This window comes from Nelumbo lutea, chromosome 2 (genome assembly GCF_056320005.1).
Source record: "Nelumbo lutea isolate HS-2025 chromosome 2, American lotus-T2T, whole genome shotgun sequence".
Classification (NCBI taxonomy): Eukaryota; Viridiplantae; Streptophyta; class Magnoliopsida; order Proteales; family Nelumbonaceae; genus Nelumbo; species Nelumbo lutea.
The window spans coordinates 110,131,624-110,148,247 of record NC_142685.1 but is presented as its reverse complement, the minus strand read 5'-3'; the positions used below and the strand labels follow the sequence as shown (position 1 = coordinate 110,148,247).

General features: G+C 37.3%; 1 protein-coding gene across 4 annotated transcripts in view; it reads right to left on the bottom strand.

Annotated features, from left to right (window-relative positions):
- The window catches only part of LOC148872726 (cation-chloride cotransporter 1-like), a 108,400-nt gene extending 92,046 nt beyond the window's left edge, over window positions 1–16,354 (bottom strand). Inside the window, exons 1-9 of one of the 4 annotated variants that reach the window (XM_088974040.1) lie at window positions 16,268–16,354; window positions 15,770–15,908; window positions 15,598–15,682; window positions 11,287–11,436; window positions 10,247–10,334; window positions 8,194–8,285; window positions 6,148–6,262; window positions 2,577–2,677; window positions 2,331–2,392 (exon numbers count right to left, since the gene is read on the bottom strand). In XM_088974040.1, coding sequence (XP_088830166.1) covers window positions 2,331–2,392; window positions 2,577–2,677; window positions 6,148–6,262; window positions 8,194–8,285; window positions 10,247–10,334; window positions 11,287–11,408 — 580 coding nt within the window. In that variant the 5' untranslated portion in view covers window positions 11,409–11,436; window positions 15,598–15,682; window positions 15,770–15,908; window positions 16,268–16,354. Of the gene's footprint in view, window positions 1–2,330; window positions 2,393–2,576; window positions 2,678–6,147; window positions 6,263–8,193; window positions 8,286–10,246; window positions 10,335–11,286; window positions 11,437–15,597; window positions 15,909–16,037 lie in introns of all 4 variants that reach the window. The other 3 variants (XM_088974039.1, XM_088974037.1, XM_088974038.1) reach the window with 3 other exon arrangements.
- Between the last annotated feature and the right edge of the window lie 270 nt (window positions 16,355–16,624).

Below are 16,624 nucleotides of genomic sequence, written 5' to 3'. Positions count from 1 at the left end.
TGGGAAAGATATGCAAGGAAAGGTATGCAGATTGAAAAAATCTCTTTATGGTCTCAAACAATCTCCTAGAGCCTGGTTTGAGAGATTTAGAGCTGCACTTGTTAAATTCGGCTATGTTCAGACACAGTCGGATCATACTCTGTTTGTGAAGAGAAGTAGATCCTTGGCAGTGTATCTCATTGTGTATGTAGATGACATTATAGTGACTGGTGATGATGCCTCAAGCATTCTGGCTCTTAAGTCTTTCGTCCGTACAGAATTTGAGATTAAGGATCTGGGGGAGTTGAGATACTTCCTTGGCATAGAAGTTGCCAGATCCAAGGATGGGATCCTTATTTCCCAAAGGAAATATGTTCTTGATTTATTGTCTGAAACTGGAAAACTGGGTGCAAGACCAACTGCAACTCCCATTGATATGAGTCACAAACTTTTAGCTACAGATGGAATTCTGCTGGAAGACAAAGGGGTTTTTCAGAGACTTCTTGGGAAGCTCCTGTACCTGTGTATGACTAGACCAGACATTGCGTATGTTGTCAGTTGCATTAGCCAATTCATGCATGCTCCTAGAGATACTCATATGGCAGCAGCAGAACGGATTTTGTGCTATCTGAAAGGCTCTCCAGGGAAAGGAATCCTATTTACCAAGCATGACCACTTGAAACTTGAAGCCTATACTGATGCTGATTGGGCTGGAAATATGGATGACAGAAGATCTACTTCAGGATATTGCAGTCTAGTGGCTGGTAATGTTGTCTCTTGGAGGAGTAAGAAACAATCTGTTGTGGCCAGATCTTCTACAGAAGCAGAGTATAGGGCCATGGCACATGGGGTCTCGGAATTGTTGTGGCTAAGGTCCTTAATGGAAGAACTTGGGATTGATCATGACAGACCCATGATGTTGTACTGTGATAATCAGGCTGCCATCAACATTGCTCACAACCCAGTACAACATGATCGAACCAAACATATTGAAGCTGATAGACATTTTATCCGAGAAAGAGTCTCCTCCGGAGAAGTGTGCCTTCCATTCATTACCTCTGAAGGCCAATTGGCAGACTTTCTCACCAAAGGCATCTCCAAGGCAAGACTTCATCATGACACTGGCAAGCTGGGTATGATTGACATCTATGCTCAGCTTGAGGGAGAGTGTAGAGAAGATGGGCCGAATGGCCCATAGGCTGTTACTGTATGTTATCTCTATGTTCTTCTCTGTAATGGGCCTTATTCTGGGCCCATACTCTTTTATGTTCCTCTTTTTGTAATTTCTTGTCCAACTAAGGACCTCTCTTGTAATTACTAAAAGATTAACTTAATAAAAGTGTATTAGAGAGTTAGAGGGAGGTTAAGTTCGAAACTCTCATCTTCTAACTCTCCTTGCCGCAGCTCTCTCTTCTTCTCTAATCTCTCTTGCTAGTCTCCTTTGTTTCAAACACAATCCCTACTTCTAGAACTGTTTTCAACTATTTCCACCAATTTTCAGCCAAATTGACTAAGGTTTGACTGGTCAAAAAGTCATTTCTTTTTCTGGTTAACAGTACATTCTGCAAGTCTGCCATCTGACCTCTTTTCTTACACTTATTTGTTTGATATGTGCTAACAATCCTTTTTTTATTGGCAACTTAAGTTTTATTAATTCATGAAAAGAATTGTGTTATACACAGTAGAAGCTAGTTCACATCCCATAATTTGAGCTAGCAATGATACACAAGTACCCAGCCCACAATCTTCTTGAATCAGGAATTACAAATCAATCACCCCTCCCCAAATACATATCAGATCTGCTAGTCCCCTGTTTAGCTAGTCCATCTGCCAAATTATTACTTGATTTTTGAATCCAACTGAATGTTGCTCCCTTTTTTTTTTTTTGAAAAGGTTGCTCTCAATTGTCCAGCAAGATGTACTCACCAAGGATCTTCTTTTTTAGTTGCTTTCCTTGCTTCCATTTTTGCATCAAGAACATAAGCACAAATGATTGCGAAGGACAAAACCAATATGAAAAAACCTAGACTATTTGTCAACCTCTAGTGGCTGGTAAAATACAATTTATGCCAATATGAGCCTAAAACAATGTTATCCCGAATAACATTGTCACATCGTCAGTGGTGAAGATTTTGACCAAGTCAATTATATGGAAAACCACCAAATAATCTCTAGGGCTGAGGAGAGAAGGAATAACATAACAATCACTCACCTTCAGTCTGCAGACAACATTAATATTTTTGCGATGGTGAAGGCTCAAGGTGAATAGGTGGACCTTTTACTAATGCAGGATAAAAACATATGCACAAAAGTAAAAGCCTTCCATAAAAAATGGTTCATCAAGAAGTTACCTCTAAATATCCCAGCACCTGGCACAGCATCTAGGAAGGTTTCTACAGCTCCCAAAACATACCTAAAGCCACAAGTGAGTCAGAAACAACAGAAGAAAGAAAACATTAGTGCAATTTTTCCTGCAACATCCAATTCTGCAATATTGAAAGAACATAATGGACATGGGATCTACTGTCCTTACTGAACTTACCAAAAGTCACATTAATATCAAAACAAAGGAAAAGAAATAGAAGACCCACACTTACATAGCTCCAGCAACTGCATTCCCTAGGAAGAAGCACAACCCAATGCTAATTCCAACCTCTGGACCAAGGGCTCGACCAATGAGATAATATGGTCCTCCACCCTGCAAGTGACAATTGAATCAGTTGACCTGGGAACCAGGACCCTAGTCCAGTTGGTTTGCCTTTTTACTTCAATATATATTAAACCAGAAACAAATCAACCCATGGCTATTCAACACTGAAATGTGTGACACAGGCACGTCAAACCATCTAAGTCACTGTAATATAGGATTGTTGTCAAAAGAAATGGAATTAGAAGCAAGAAAGAGAAAGCAGAAAGCTCCCCAGTTTTCAGACACATCTCAATCCTTCTTTGACAACTAGATGATAATCAACATTTGACTTACCCCACCCGAGTAGGGACAGCGGCATAAATCTAATTACTCCATTCCGTTCAATACAAGGCCATATCTTCTTTTAAAGAACAAGCTAATAAATTTTATCACACTACCACACCCAGGTTCTTTTTGTCTATACCTTTTTCTTATAAAGCCTTCAATTTGCACCAACCTCCCAAGACCCCAGATAGCTGGGACCAACATTGGATAATGGCCCTTCTTAGGGAGGCATAAGTTATATTAGAATAACATAGAAGGATTCTGAAATCACACTTAGGGGGATAAAGGATAGCCTAGTCTCACATTAAGTTTTCTAGGAACACCCAAAACTAAGAAAGCATAACCTTCTAAGAAAGATAAGAGATTTCTCAAACTCATTCAAAGCAAAAGACACCAAAAGGTCTTTATTACCTTTAAAAGATTATAGAACAATAGAACATGAGCATATACACAGAAGTTTCTTAATGAGCAAATAATTTCTTTTGCCTGCTTGTCATCTCCTTCAATGATGAGCCTCTCACCTAGTTGTCAATTCTTTATCTTACATCATAAATACATCATGCCTTACTTGCAAGATAGACCAATCACGGAAACTACCCACAGTGCAATGACAGACCACTCATGGAAAGCATAATGAGACAACAATTCAGCAAAAATATGAGACCAGGGAAGTTGGACTCCAAGATTCAAAAGAAACTTGCATGATTAGGACTCAGATGGCATGACTGGTTTGGTATAGAAAATCCAGAACAACCTATCTATTCTCATAGCTGCTGATAAGAGGATGTGGATGTGAAACAAGGCAGACATGTTCAATGTAAACTCTTATTGTATTGTAGGCAGTTATGTGCAGTTGTGAATGGCAATTTCACCAACAAGGAATTATGGGAACCCCCAGTACCTACAAAAGTCTGTCTTGACACAGATTGCAATGCTAGGAAAATGTCTTACAAGAAATAAGCCAATTGGAGGAATGGTATCACCAGCAGCTGGATTTGTTTTCTTCCCATGTGAAGTGGAAACAGCAACCCACCTTTTATCCATCACCTGTTGAGAATATGTTTCCTATGTAAGGGAATTTTTGTCCATATCCTCTTCGTATTTGGGTGCCTATCTAAGGGCATGTATGTAATTTCATACTAAATATAAAGAGACAACTTTGTGAGAATGAACAGTAACCCCACTCATTCAAATGTATCTCTTTCTTCTCTCCTTCCTCTCTTCCTTCTCCTCTCTTCTTCCTTTCTCATACACCTTTATAGAATTTCACAAGTTGGCATCACAATGTATAGTTGATCATCTCTCTCATGGAGACCTGCTAACACCATACCACCACCAGATGATGTCAGCAGTCCATACAGTTGGTGGTAGCCATGCTTAGTCGTTGATATGGTTTGGTGTACCTTTCTTTTAGAAGATTTTTGGTATATACATTGTGAGCATTTGAAGGTGTTTGGATACTTTTTTGTATTTTATTTACCTAAAATAGCACAAAAATACAGATACGAGTTTTCTAACTTGTTCGGATAATTGCAGCCCTTTCAATCCTTGAAACCTTTGCCACTTGAGTCATTTTGTATTTCTTTAATGAAAGGGAGTGGTTTTACAATTTTTTGAGCCCTAGAAAGTTTTTGGTGATTTTTTCTTCCCTTCTATTCTGCCGTCAACTCTTGTTTAAGGCCTTATTTGGCTATTTGCTGCTAAACCATGAATATACCCCACTATTTTGAGTTTGTGTTTGTCCAGTTGTTTTTGGGCTGCTCTCGGAGTCACAAGAAAGTGTTCTTGACGGAGTGTTTATTTTTCTCAGAAGTTGTGAACTATGGAGATTTCCAACGATACTAAGATTCCTTCCGATGTTCTTCCCAGAAGTGTTGATGTCTCTAGTGGAATGATAACTACTATAAAACTTGATGGGACTAACTTCCTAGAGTGGTCTCTATCTGCTAAGCTTGTAATTGGGGGAAGAGGTAAGCCGGGATTCCTCAATGGCAAGGAGACTAAACCAAAGCTTGAAGACCCACAGTTTGCCAAGCAGGAGCAAGACAATTTAATGGTGATATCATGGTCAGTAATGCTTAATGTAACCGCACATAGCAAGGAACTACATGTTTCTTTCCACTACCCAATATTTTAAAAGCGCAAGGCACAAAAAAAAAAGAGGCATTTTGCACCCAAGGCACACGGTGCAAGGTGCAAGGCGAGGCACCCACCCTTTCAAAGAAAAAGAAAAAATGCAAAAACATTTCAAATTTTAAAATATTAAACATAATATTAATTAAAAATATAAACTTAAATTTTAAAAATAAATCATAAATGTTTTAAAGAAAACCTCTTATCTCAAATTAAAATACATAAACATAACATGTATAACATATTAAAAATGAAAGTTTAAAAATAAAATCAAATATAACATATAAACCATATTCATGCATGTAAAACTCTCAATCTCTTTATTTTTTTTCCCAATGAATACTTCAAGTAGTTAGTGTCATGCTAAACATTTTGCATTCTTGATTCTATGAGCTGCCTTTGTACCAAGCCTCTTGAGGCAAGCCCAAACAAGTCCACATTAGGGTCTTATAAAATCTTTTTTTTTTTTTTTTTGCATTTTTTTGCACTCCAAGTTGCACGGTGCACCAGGTGTCAACCTTCTCAAAGTGTTGTGTCTCGCCTGTTCGTCTAGGCACGCATTTTAAATCACTACCACTACCAAAGGCATTTAGGATAGAGTCACAGATACCTATTCCTAGGCCAAAATTACTGCTAGAGTTTATCAACTAAAGTAGGATTTCACCAGACAAATGTCCCTAGTACTGATATTGTTTCCCTTGTTGCTGCATATTCGTTGGTGCAACCGTGCAAGGTGAGGAGAGCCGAGAGCCAGAGGGTTGCACACAGAACACTATTGTTGAAACACTCTGCATTTATGTTATCTAAACCTAGGCAGACTACAGGCAGGCATGTTGTAAATATGAAAAATCTGATGAGGTGGTACAAACTTCACTTCTGGTTTTAGTCCTAAAATCAACCCTAAACCTTCCTAGCCTCACAATAGGTCATAGTCATCCTGCATTAACCATCTACCACGTAAATTACCAATCATTAATAACTATATACTTCAGCAGTCATCGAAAATGTTAAAGACAAGAAAAGAAATGCAGCAACTAAAGAAAAGTACATGTCTCCAATACCTTCATTGCACCATTAGTTGCAATTGCACTTAATGATATTGAAGTAAGAAAAGTGCATAAGCCACAAAAAGAGACCAGCAACAGTGACTGGGCTATGCCTGCCATACCAACAATCCTGCAAAAGGAAACTTCAACCATTTATTTAACAGTCTCAAGCATTTAAAAACAGCACCTGGAATGGTTATGTCAACAATTTAACTGGTTGTGTTACCTAATTTGCAAGGTGGTTTTCTAATAAACTATTTTATCAGTAACATAATTTTTATTAATGATCAAAAAGGAAGGGGGCGAGAAGATTATATATTTACATTACAGAGAAATAGAAAATAGAAAAAAAAAATCTTGTGACGAAGGAACTAGTCACACTCAAAGCCAAGTAATTGTATGGTATCACAAGACACAAAAATGGTAATTAATAAAAAGAGTAATGGTGTAGGACCAAATACCTTGATACCAACCTGATGTAGGAAAAAATGAAAAATAATACAAGGATGAGTCGAGGAGAGTGAAGATTGGTTAGAATGGATAGAATGGAAAAGTGAGAGTTCAGTGGGAGAGGAGATCAGCTAATGGGCTGAAAGATTCTGTAGCTAAGCAAGGGGTGTTTAGGGACAACTTATTTTGGGCTCAATTGTAATTTTGTTTTCTTTTGGATGCTGCAGCTCCCGCTTCTTGGAATTTCCATGCAGTATCCACTTATAGTTTCTTCTTACTCCTAATGATATTCCACTTATCACTTATAAAAAAAGAATGGATAGAATAAGGTTTAGGAAAGATTAATATACAAAAGGTAGGGATCTGTTATGTTAGAAAGGTCTTGGGGCTTAACTACAAAAGTTCCATCTTTGTTCCAAAACTATCAAATTTAATTCAAGGAAAAACAGGTCTTGATTAAGTTTTTCCAATCGAATTGTAAGAAGCCACCAGGTTTGCTAGGGCCGGGAGTACAACTTACCAAAAAGAATAAAAAAAAACAGTATTGTGAAGAAAATACAAGAAACCAGGAAACTAGGGTTCTAGGTCAAAACAGAGGTCTACTCCATATTTACTGTTCTTTTCTTCCATGAATATAGAGGCCGACCTCATGCCCTTGTCTTCCATAATCATGAGAAAAAGGGTTCTACCCCATGTCTTCATCTTTGTCATGAAACTTATGTAAAATATGCATGATCTGTAAAATATGAACTGCCATGTTTAAATTTTAAAACAATTAAAAAGTGTACATGATCTCTCGGTTTAGATTTTAATATATTTTAATTGTATATAACTGGCATTTGTACTGTACTAATGTGCATTTTGAATTACTCAGTTCTTGTATGCATGTTGTCTTGATTGTCTACAACTCTATAATCTATATAGGTTTCAATAGTTCAGCAATTACCATTCTTAAAATAAATAAAATTGAACTTGACCATACTATATATTGAATATTAGCTATGGCACATAAGTGGTGTGATTGCCAGTTTGCCAATAAAATTTGCTCATATAATGTCTATAGGATGAAAGTTGGTGCAAGGTCACTTTCTTATTTTTGAAAGTGACCCAATATCTTTATGGAGTGTGACCACCATCATCTATTAATCAAGTCAAATTAAACTTTGACAGGTGCAGCATGAGCAATCCAGGAAATTCTAGTATAGGATGAGTATTTTACGACAGCAAAATGGAGTAAATTTTGCAATCTTCTCAGGACTTCCTGTGAGCTCTTAACCACACAGTGCCTCCCTCCTCTATATTCTACTTGTAGTGAAGTTTTCTCAATTTATTTAATTTAGCTTATCATCTAAACTAGACATAATCTGAAAAACTAAAAAGAAAATATGCAGTAAACTTCTGTCCATAACTGAAGATAAGCATACCACATGTTCTACACTCAAGCTAATCCCTAACATTTTAATCTATAGGAGTTCTTGTAATCAGATATAATTGCCTAAAACCATGGTATTGTTTATTGTCAGATCCACCCAAAGGGAAAACATAATATACCACTGAAAAAGGAAATTATAAGATAGGCAAAAGAAAAATAGCATTAAGGTAATGTGTTACCAAGAAAATCGAATATAGTAAATAATTCCCAATATGTTCTGCAGGCATGGGACAAAAACACCCATCATTGTCCCCAGTTTAACACCAGCTGGCTGCAGGATGAATCAAAATTCCATTGAATCAGAGGATGGTAAGGCATCTAAAATGCAACAGAAACTCAACATGTATGATGGCATTTATCATCAACTCATCATTGTTATTGTTCTTAAGTGTCAAATGTCCAAGCCAAGTAATATTAAAAAGATAAACAATAAGCATATGGGTGGGTCAAACCTGTCATTGAACATTGTGCCTTAAATACTGTGAATCTGGTGCATCATGTGGGTCCAGCATTTACAATGACTTAAGTTACAACTATATTAAGTCCCAAATGATACACCAAATCCACAGTGTTTGAGGCACCATATGCTTAGCACTGCTTAATCAGAAACAAACAAGTTCAAGGACTGTTCAACAAACATATAAGGATTTCAAAAGAAAACTAAGAAGTAACCAACAAAGGGAGCAGAGACAGACCAAAAGAATCTCCAAGGGATATAAAGAGTCATTGATTGATTAAAAAGAAGAGTTGCAAAATTGAAGAGAACAAGAGAAATTTTGGGGAAGAAAGCGGAATGATTCGAATAACACTATTCCCTTCTTTTATTACTTTATTTATTTTTTTATTTGTAAGTTGTAACAGTAAAATTACAACTGCTGATTCTTCACTTCAGCCTTCAAAAACCTCCTCCATGTCAACTGCTGATCAAATTCCATTTTTATTAAGCAGTTTCTTGCAGATTTACCACTGAAGGAGACTGGATAAGGACCTAGCTAATGTTTCCTCGTGAACTAATTTCTTTAAAGCCAATGGTGAATCATGCTACCACTTGTTAATCTCCTGCCCCTTTGCTTCTACAATTTGAGAATGGTTTGTCTCTTTGTTTGGGTGCAAGTGTAAGCCCCCATCTTCTGTTTAGCAAGTTTTAGACCTTGTAACAGCGCTAGCAGCTCAGCCTTTACTGAATCTCCTCCCCCTAGAGGACCCGAGTGCATTGTCAATATTTTCCGTGAACAATCTCTAAATACACCCCCTATGCCTGCCGGTCCCAGGTTTCCTAAAGAGCTCCCATCAAAGTTCAGCTTTATTTTATTGCCATCAGGGGACTTGGAATATTTTCAGAGAAAGAAAGAAGCAAAACTGATATTATTGATAACATCATGATCAAGGTGGCTCATTGGGTGAAGACCATGGATCTCTTTTCCTTATTCTTAGTAGATGACATCATGCTCAATTGGAAGGAGGTGGCTGATTCAGCTCCTGTTAAAACACTCACTTCAGCTAGCTGGACCCCTCCAGAAAGAGGTTTTATCAAATTAAATTTTGACAGGAGCTGTTTGGGCAACTCAGGTGTTTCTAGAATAGGAATTTTCAGGGATGAAATTGAGAAAGTGGTAGCTTTATACTCAGGACCACTTGGGGATGGAGAATTGCTCTTGCAAAGTACACTCATCATCCATACCTGAATGAGAAAGAGTGGCAATGAACAAGACACATCCCAATAGTTTGGCTTTTCTAATTAAATTCCTGTTATCTATCAAAAAAGAAATGAACAAGGCATAAAGTAGCAATAGTGTTAACCTTTTATCCTCTTGTCTAGGTTGAGACAATTTAGTCATTAGGATTACCTAATCAAGGTACAGTTTTAAAGTTGGTATTTAGAAAACTGGTGCTTTATCAGTTTCTAATTTAATTACATAACCCAATTCCTTTATTTGTCCGGCTTCAGTGTGGTGCCTTAATCAAACATTTACAAGACCATACAGTAGCAACAATCAGCAGTTAACCAATTAGTGAAGAAAATGTCAGAAAGTATGCTTATTTGATGGCTTAAGAAAGATCTATTGAATATAATAACAAACAGCCCATTTGGACGATAAAAAGTAATATAAAAGGATGAGAAGCGATATAAATGTCAATGGTTTCTTGCAATCATTTTCTACCAGGTAGTTAGCACATTAAGAGACAAATCTATGGTGAGTCATATTAACAGGCCAAAGAGGACAGATGTACCTTTGGTTGTCCAAGAGTTATAGAAACATCCTCTCCATTTCCCCCATCTATAGGACTAGAGGGTGCTGCAATTTGTTCTCCTGCCATACTGATTAACATATCCAATTAAGACAGTAAGCATGAATTGAAACATACCTCCTGTGAGTAACATATCAAAAAATCAAACCTAGGTGCTAATTTCGACAGCCAATTCAAAAATGTACCTAGAAGTATAAATGTATGACTGGTTCATTAGCAAAGACAGGTGCTGCAGGAGATCACATGGAATGGGTTTGCCGGGACTGGGCATCAGTTTGTAACAATTTTCATAGAACCATACCACCAGATGGTCCAACAAGTAAAACCATGAACTGGTTCACTGGCCGGTTCAGTCAGACTCTAAAAGCCGGTGAAAACCAGCCAACCAGCTGTTCCAACAGGGGACCCAGTGAACTGGTCCTGGTTTCATAAAACTGGTCGGTTTTCGTTCATCTTTTTTTAATTTTTGAAGGCCACAACTTTGCGCTCGGTTGTCCAATTAGATTTTTTATTTTGGGTAACTTTTCATGATCTTTGTGTTGGCCCATTATTTTTGCCAAAAAACGACTTTTTGGCCATAAATCTTAATTTTTAGTATATGTTATATGAAAAATATAATTATATACTTTGAATATATGTGTATAATTAACGTTATTATGTATATATCATATAATTATGCTGATTACATTTTACATATTATATATATGATGATGTGTCACAGGTTGACTATTCGACCCAAGCAATTTAACCAATGAACCGCAACCCAGAGGGAAAATAGTTCAGCCTCCGGATCAGTTCTTTAAACATTGGTTTGTAATATTGGTTTATCTTTTATAGGCTAGCATTGTATATACTCAGGCCTACTGCCTTAATTATGGGACAGCTAGGAGATTTTCATTAATGAAATCAATCTGTTACTTGTCAAAAAAAAAAAACATATCCAAAAATCTGCTCAATGGCAAACAAACATTTTGAGTCACATAATTGTGGAATATAAACAAGAAATGAAAATGAATCACTACCTCTTAAGACCAAGAATATTGACAAGAGAATCAAAACCAAACAACTCCAATTTGGATTCGCTGTGGGAATCATGCAGTTCTGCATGAGTGGAAAATGACCCCTCTCCTGTATCAGATTCCATGTTTGACTGGGAGCCTACTTCAATGTTCCTGCCATCAAGAAGAATCAATATCAAGTACTTTAAGCAGCATGGGTAGATAGAACCTAAAAAAGTGAAAAAAAAAAAAAAAAGGAAAAACAAGAGGCAGCATCTGGCTTCTACTCTCAACAGATTATAATGCTGCAAAGGGGATCATGATTATTTTGTCTATTAACCATAGTTTCTCAGATTTGTCCAATGGTTTAGAACAAGATAATAATCTAAAAGGGTGAGCCTACTCTTAGAGATTTTAAACCATAGAGGATTTGGTGAAAGATGGTGCAGATGGATAAAAGGTTGTATTTCCTCCTGCCATTATTCTATATTGGTGAATGATGTAGCCCGAGGCTTCTTTCCGGCTAAGAGAGGCCTTAGGTAGGGAGACCCTCTTTCTCCTTTCCTTTTCACCCTAGTAGGTGACCTATTGGGAGAGCTGGTCTCTAAAGCTGAAGTGGAAGACAAGATTAATCCTGTTTTGTCAAGGGGAAAGGGAGGAACTAGTAAACTTGAAGAGACCAGTGACACAGTTTGAGAGAATTTCGAACCTCAGAGTCAATTGGGGCAAGAGTTGTGTAGCCGGCTTAAACAGGGAAAGAGAGGAAGTAGAAAACTTTCTAACCTGTTAGGTTGTGAGGTAGGGGGCTACAATATTTAGGTTAACCTCTGGGAGGGAACCCAGACTCTAAAAGCTTCTAGTACACTTGCCAACTTGTCGGTGTATTACCTCTCAACCTTCAAAATTCCTGTTAAAGTGGCCAACCAACTAGAAAAGATTAGAGGGACTTTCTTTGGGAATTGGGAAATACAAAAAAAGATCACCTGGCAAGGTGGGAGGTAGTGTCCAGGAGTAAGGATTATGGGGAACTAGGTAATGGAAACTTTTTTTTGAAAGAGATATTGGCAACATTAGAGTTAGAAATTTAGTATTGTTGGGGAAATGGTTGTGGAGGCTGCCTTTGGAGCATGATAGACTATAGCAGAGTAATTGTAAGTATCCATGGATTGGCAAGTAATGGGTGGGATGCTGGTCTTGACCCTAGGGCAACTTGGTCCTCACCTTGGAAAGCTATCTACAGCATTTTACCTTCTTCCGCACCTCAAATATGAGGCCTGTATAGGTAATAAAGTCCAGTTTGGGGAAGATTTATGGGTTGGGGAATCCTCTCTCAAGGATAGATTCCCTTCACTTTACTCCCTTTTCTGTCAATAAAGAAAAAGTGATTTCTTCTATCTTTAACCTTGATAGTTCTTGGGACTTGGGGTTGAGAAGAGGTTTAAGGGAATCTGAAACAGAAATGGTAGATGAACTCATCTCTCTTCTAAGCTCAGTATTCCTGGAGCACTCTGGTTCAGATAGTAGAATCTAGTCATCTTCCCCTTCTGGTGTATTCACTTGTTCCTCCTTTCACAATACTCTTCTTCAATCCTCTAACTTGACAGGAATGTTTCCAACAAAGGAGGTTTGGTGTAGCCCTATGCCTCCAAAAGTTAGGGCTTTTTGTTGGGAAGTGATACTCTAAAAAATCAACACCTTGGATGTACTCCAAAGAAGAAGACCAAATTGGTGCATCTTTCCTCATGTTTGTAGCCTTTGCTTGGGATGTGGTGAGACACTCACCCACTTACTGATATCTTGTCCCTTTGTATCTTATATTTGGAATTGGTTCTCTTCTCTTTTTGGCTGCAGGTGGGACCCTCCCCTGGATGTGGTGGACCTTATTGATCCAAGTTTCTTTAGGCAATCGAAGAAGAGGGGTAAAATAATGTGGAGAGATACAAGGGCATCTGTCCTTTGGTCAATATGGGAAGAAAGGAACAATAGGATATTCAAAGACATTGAAAAATCCCAGGAAGAAGTTATTGAGGGAATAACTATAAAAATTATTCATCGGTTGAAACTTTTAGAACTGCCAGACTATAACTAGAAGTTGAAAGATGAATGTATACAATGTCCAAATGGGAATTAATGCCACCTTAACCTAATATGACTTGTTACTTCGCCATTGAATTACAGCCCTCAAGAATCAAATCAGATGAGTTCCAAACATCATCTAACACTGAACAGTACTGATAAAAATCAGATAGCTCTCACCATTGCAGTCTTATGACAAATATATGTTCTATGGCTGAGAAACCATATAGTTGGATGTGATGATCATGATCAGATAGCTCTTTTCAGTTTTACCATCACAGGTCTCAAAAATAAGGATAAAAGACTATGTATCAAGTGATGATCATGATGGAACTAGGATTGTTTTGAAGGTTTTTAATAGGATAAATGATTCTAAAATCAAGAGGCCCAATACTTTTTAGTAAGAAAAGGACTTATAAAAAGCACATAAGTATACAAGAAGTACAGAGACTTTAGGGAGCATTAAGCAGCAATGGTGATATTTAGTACTTTCTCGAATTTTATGGGGTGTCAACCTTACATATTTAGCACTTTCTCGAATCTTATGCAACAATGGTGATATTTCTCTCAACCCATCTTGCACAATAAGATTCTAGATGTGAGCAGCACACCTCACATGAAATAGGTCACCATTCAATGGGAGCAAACCCTTAACACAAAGCCAATTCCTGAGCTCCCTAACCATAACATCATTGTCTGTTATATAACATATTTTTTTTATCAATGTTCCAAGTCAACAATCTCTCCATAACAACTTCATACAAAGTATTTCCATCATGGGGGCACTCAACTGCCACAAATGCAATAATTTTGTTACACAACAATACCTCAAATTTTGTTCCGAAGTCCACATATTGGTGGTTAAGCTAATCCGATAATCCAAACCATCAAAGTATTTGTATAACTTCTCATTTTCATCCAGGTACATATTCATGACATCATTCTTTATTGTATTTCTAGAAACAAATCTAAATGATGGTTGAAGATTATTGAAAAATATCTGAAAAAAAAAACTCTTGTTCAATTATACTAAAATGATGTCTATGCTTCATTATCATCTTTGCTAAGTCCATTCGGATCCTATCTTGGTCAAATTTAAAGTTTTCCATAACTTCTTGTTCACTAGTGCCTTTTTCTTTTAATTTAGGACATTTTGGTACATGCCCTAATAGGTGGCTCGTTCCTTTAAAACTTCCTCCTATATATTGTTTTCCGCAATGTTTACAAATAGCTCTCTACTCACCAAAATTCAATTTTCTTAAAATGCTCTCATGCTTTAGACCTAACCCTCTTTCTATTAGAGCTAGATGCCATAGATGACTCACAAGGGTTTTCAAGATCATTTGCATTTCCAGCACTAGGTTCATCCATCCTTAATGCATTAAGAAATAAAATAAATCAATTTTCACACTAACATGAAACACAATAAAATCTAATGAAATTGTTTACAAACAGGGCTGCCAATGGCTTGGATATTGGTCCAATTTGATCCGGTTCAATATGAGTCCATTACAAATGGACCAAGTCAATTAGGCTTGGACTAGTCCAATTCAACATTGTCTTATTGGACTGTCCAACCTGTCCAAACTAGTTTTGATTCAGATAGGGTCCAAACAAACCTGGTCCATTGACACCTCCATTTACAAAGATACAGTTATAAATCCCTTCACTATTTTCAGCCTGTGCGTTGAATATGTCTCTTCTAGTACAAAACTAAAAAGAAAATGCAAGTGAATACTAAATTTAAGAACAAGAAAAAGGGTTCAACTATGATACCGGAAAAACCTGAAACCAAATCACCAATCAACCAGTATCATAAAAATGGTATCCAATTAGATGATAATTATCAAAATTCACGGGAAGGTTTGATTGGTCAAAACCCTTTCGGTATCAGGTCTTTCCGATTGCATAGATTAAAAAGCACTTGAGTCATGATGGCTCAAATCATTTTGAAATTGCATAAGAGATTGAATCAGAATTTTTCAGACTATTAACATTTAGTTATTTAATAATTGGTTTTCAATGATATCTGATATATGAAATAAAATTCATTAAGTCGATCTTCTAATATTATTAAATATCATATCATTTTTAGCATTCCAAATATAATAGAAAACCAATTATCAAAAAATATAATAGAAAGCAACTGCAATATCCAAGTATCAACCCACGAAAATTATTTACATCTAGCTTATTATTTAAAAACCATCAAAGTATTCACCGTTTTTCATTTCTAATGGCAGAGTATAGATGAAATACCTGAATGAACAAATCGCAGAGGTCAGAGGAGCCTATCGCTTGAAAGAGAGAGATGCAAGAGAAAGAATGACCAAAATATGATTGCCTGATAGAAGAGGGAGTGTTGTCGCTGGAGAAAGTGAGAGAGCGAGAGAAAATAAACAGTGATAGATCGCCGGAGAGAGGGAAATACCATCGAGACTACCACCGGTGTTAGGAGAATATCGCCGGAGAAAAACGGACTACCGCCGGTCCATTGACACCCCTACCAGCGACTTGTGAACGGCGACAAAAAACGAGGAACAAAGATTGGAGAAGGCGATTGCAAGTCCCTGCATCAGAAAAAGGGCAAGAGAGGAAGGGGTGAGAGGGAGAACAAAGAATAAGGGAAAAACGTGCGTTTCCCCTTATCCAAACAAAGTTTTTTATTGTTTAGTTAATAAAAAATGGCAAATGGTGACCGGCGATCAGCAAACGGCCACCGGCGAACGGTGATCGGTGAACGACGAACGGCGATGGCAGGTTACGTGAGGAAGAGGAAAAGAGAGGAAGGGGGTGAGCAGGAGAAAAGGTAAAACTGTAAAAGAGAAAATCCAAAAAAGACAAAACGTGGATTTTCCTTTTTCCAGAAAAAAAAAAAAAACTCTATTTTAATTGAAAAAAAAAAAAAAAAAAAAAGAAAACCCCTTACGTCCCCTTTATTCCCTACTTCACGTTAATTATGGCACAAGGCTGTGCTCCTGTCGACTGAGGGCAGCAAAAGTTTTCCTGGTTGATTGGTTACGCAACGGAAACCAATTCTCGACGTGGAGTAAGACGGTGTGGACTCGCTGGGAATTATTCGCGAGTTTAAACGCATGGCATCCAAATTGAGAGAAAATCCTTTTTGAAAACTTGTCAACCGTTACCTTTCCCGCGTTTTTCTGTCAATGCACGGTACCGAAAAGAGACACATATATACATTGTGATATTTTGGTGAATAAAATGGTCCGATGTATGGTTCGTGCTACTTTCTCAAAATCACCAAATGTATGCCCTACTTGTTACA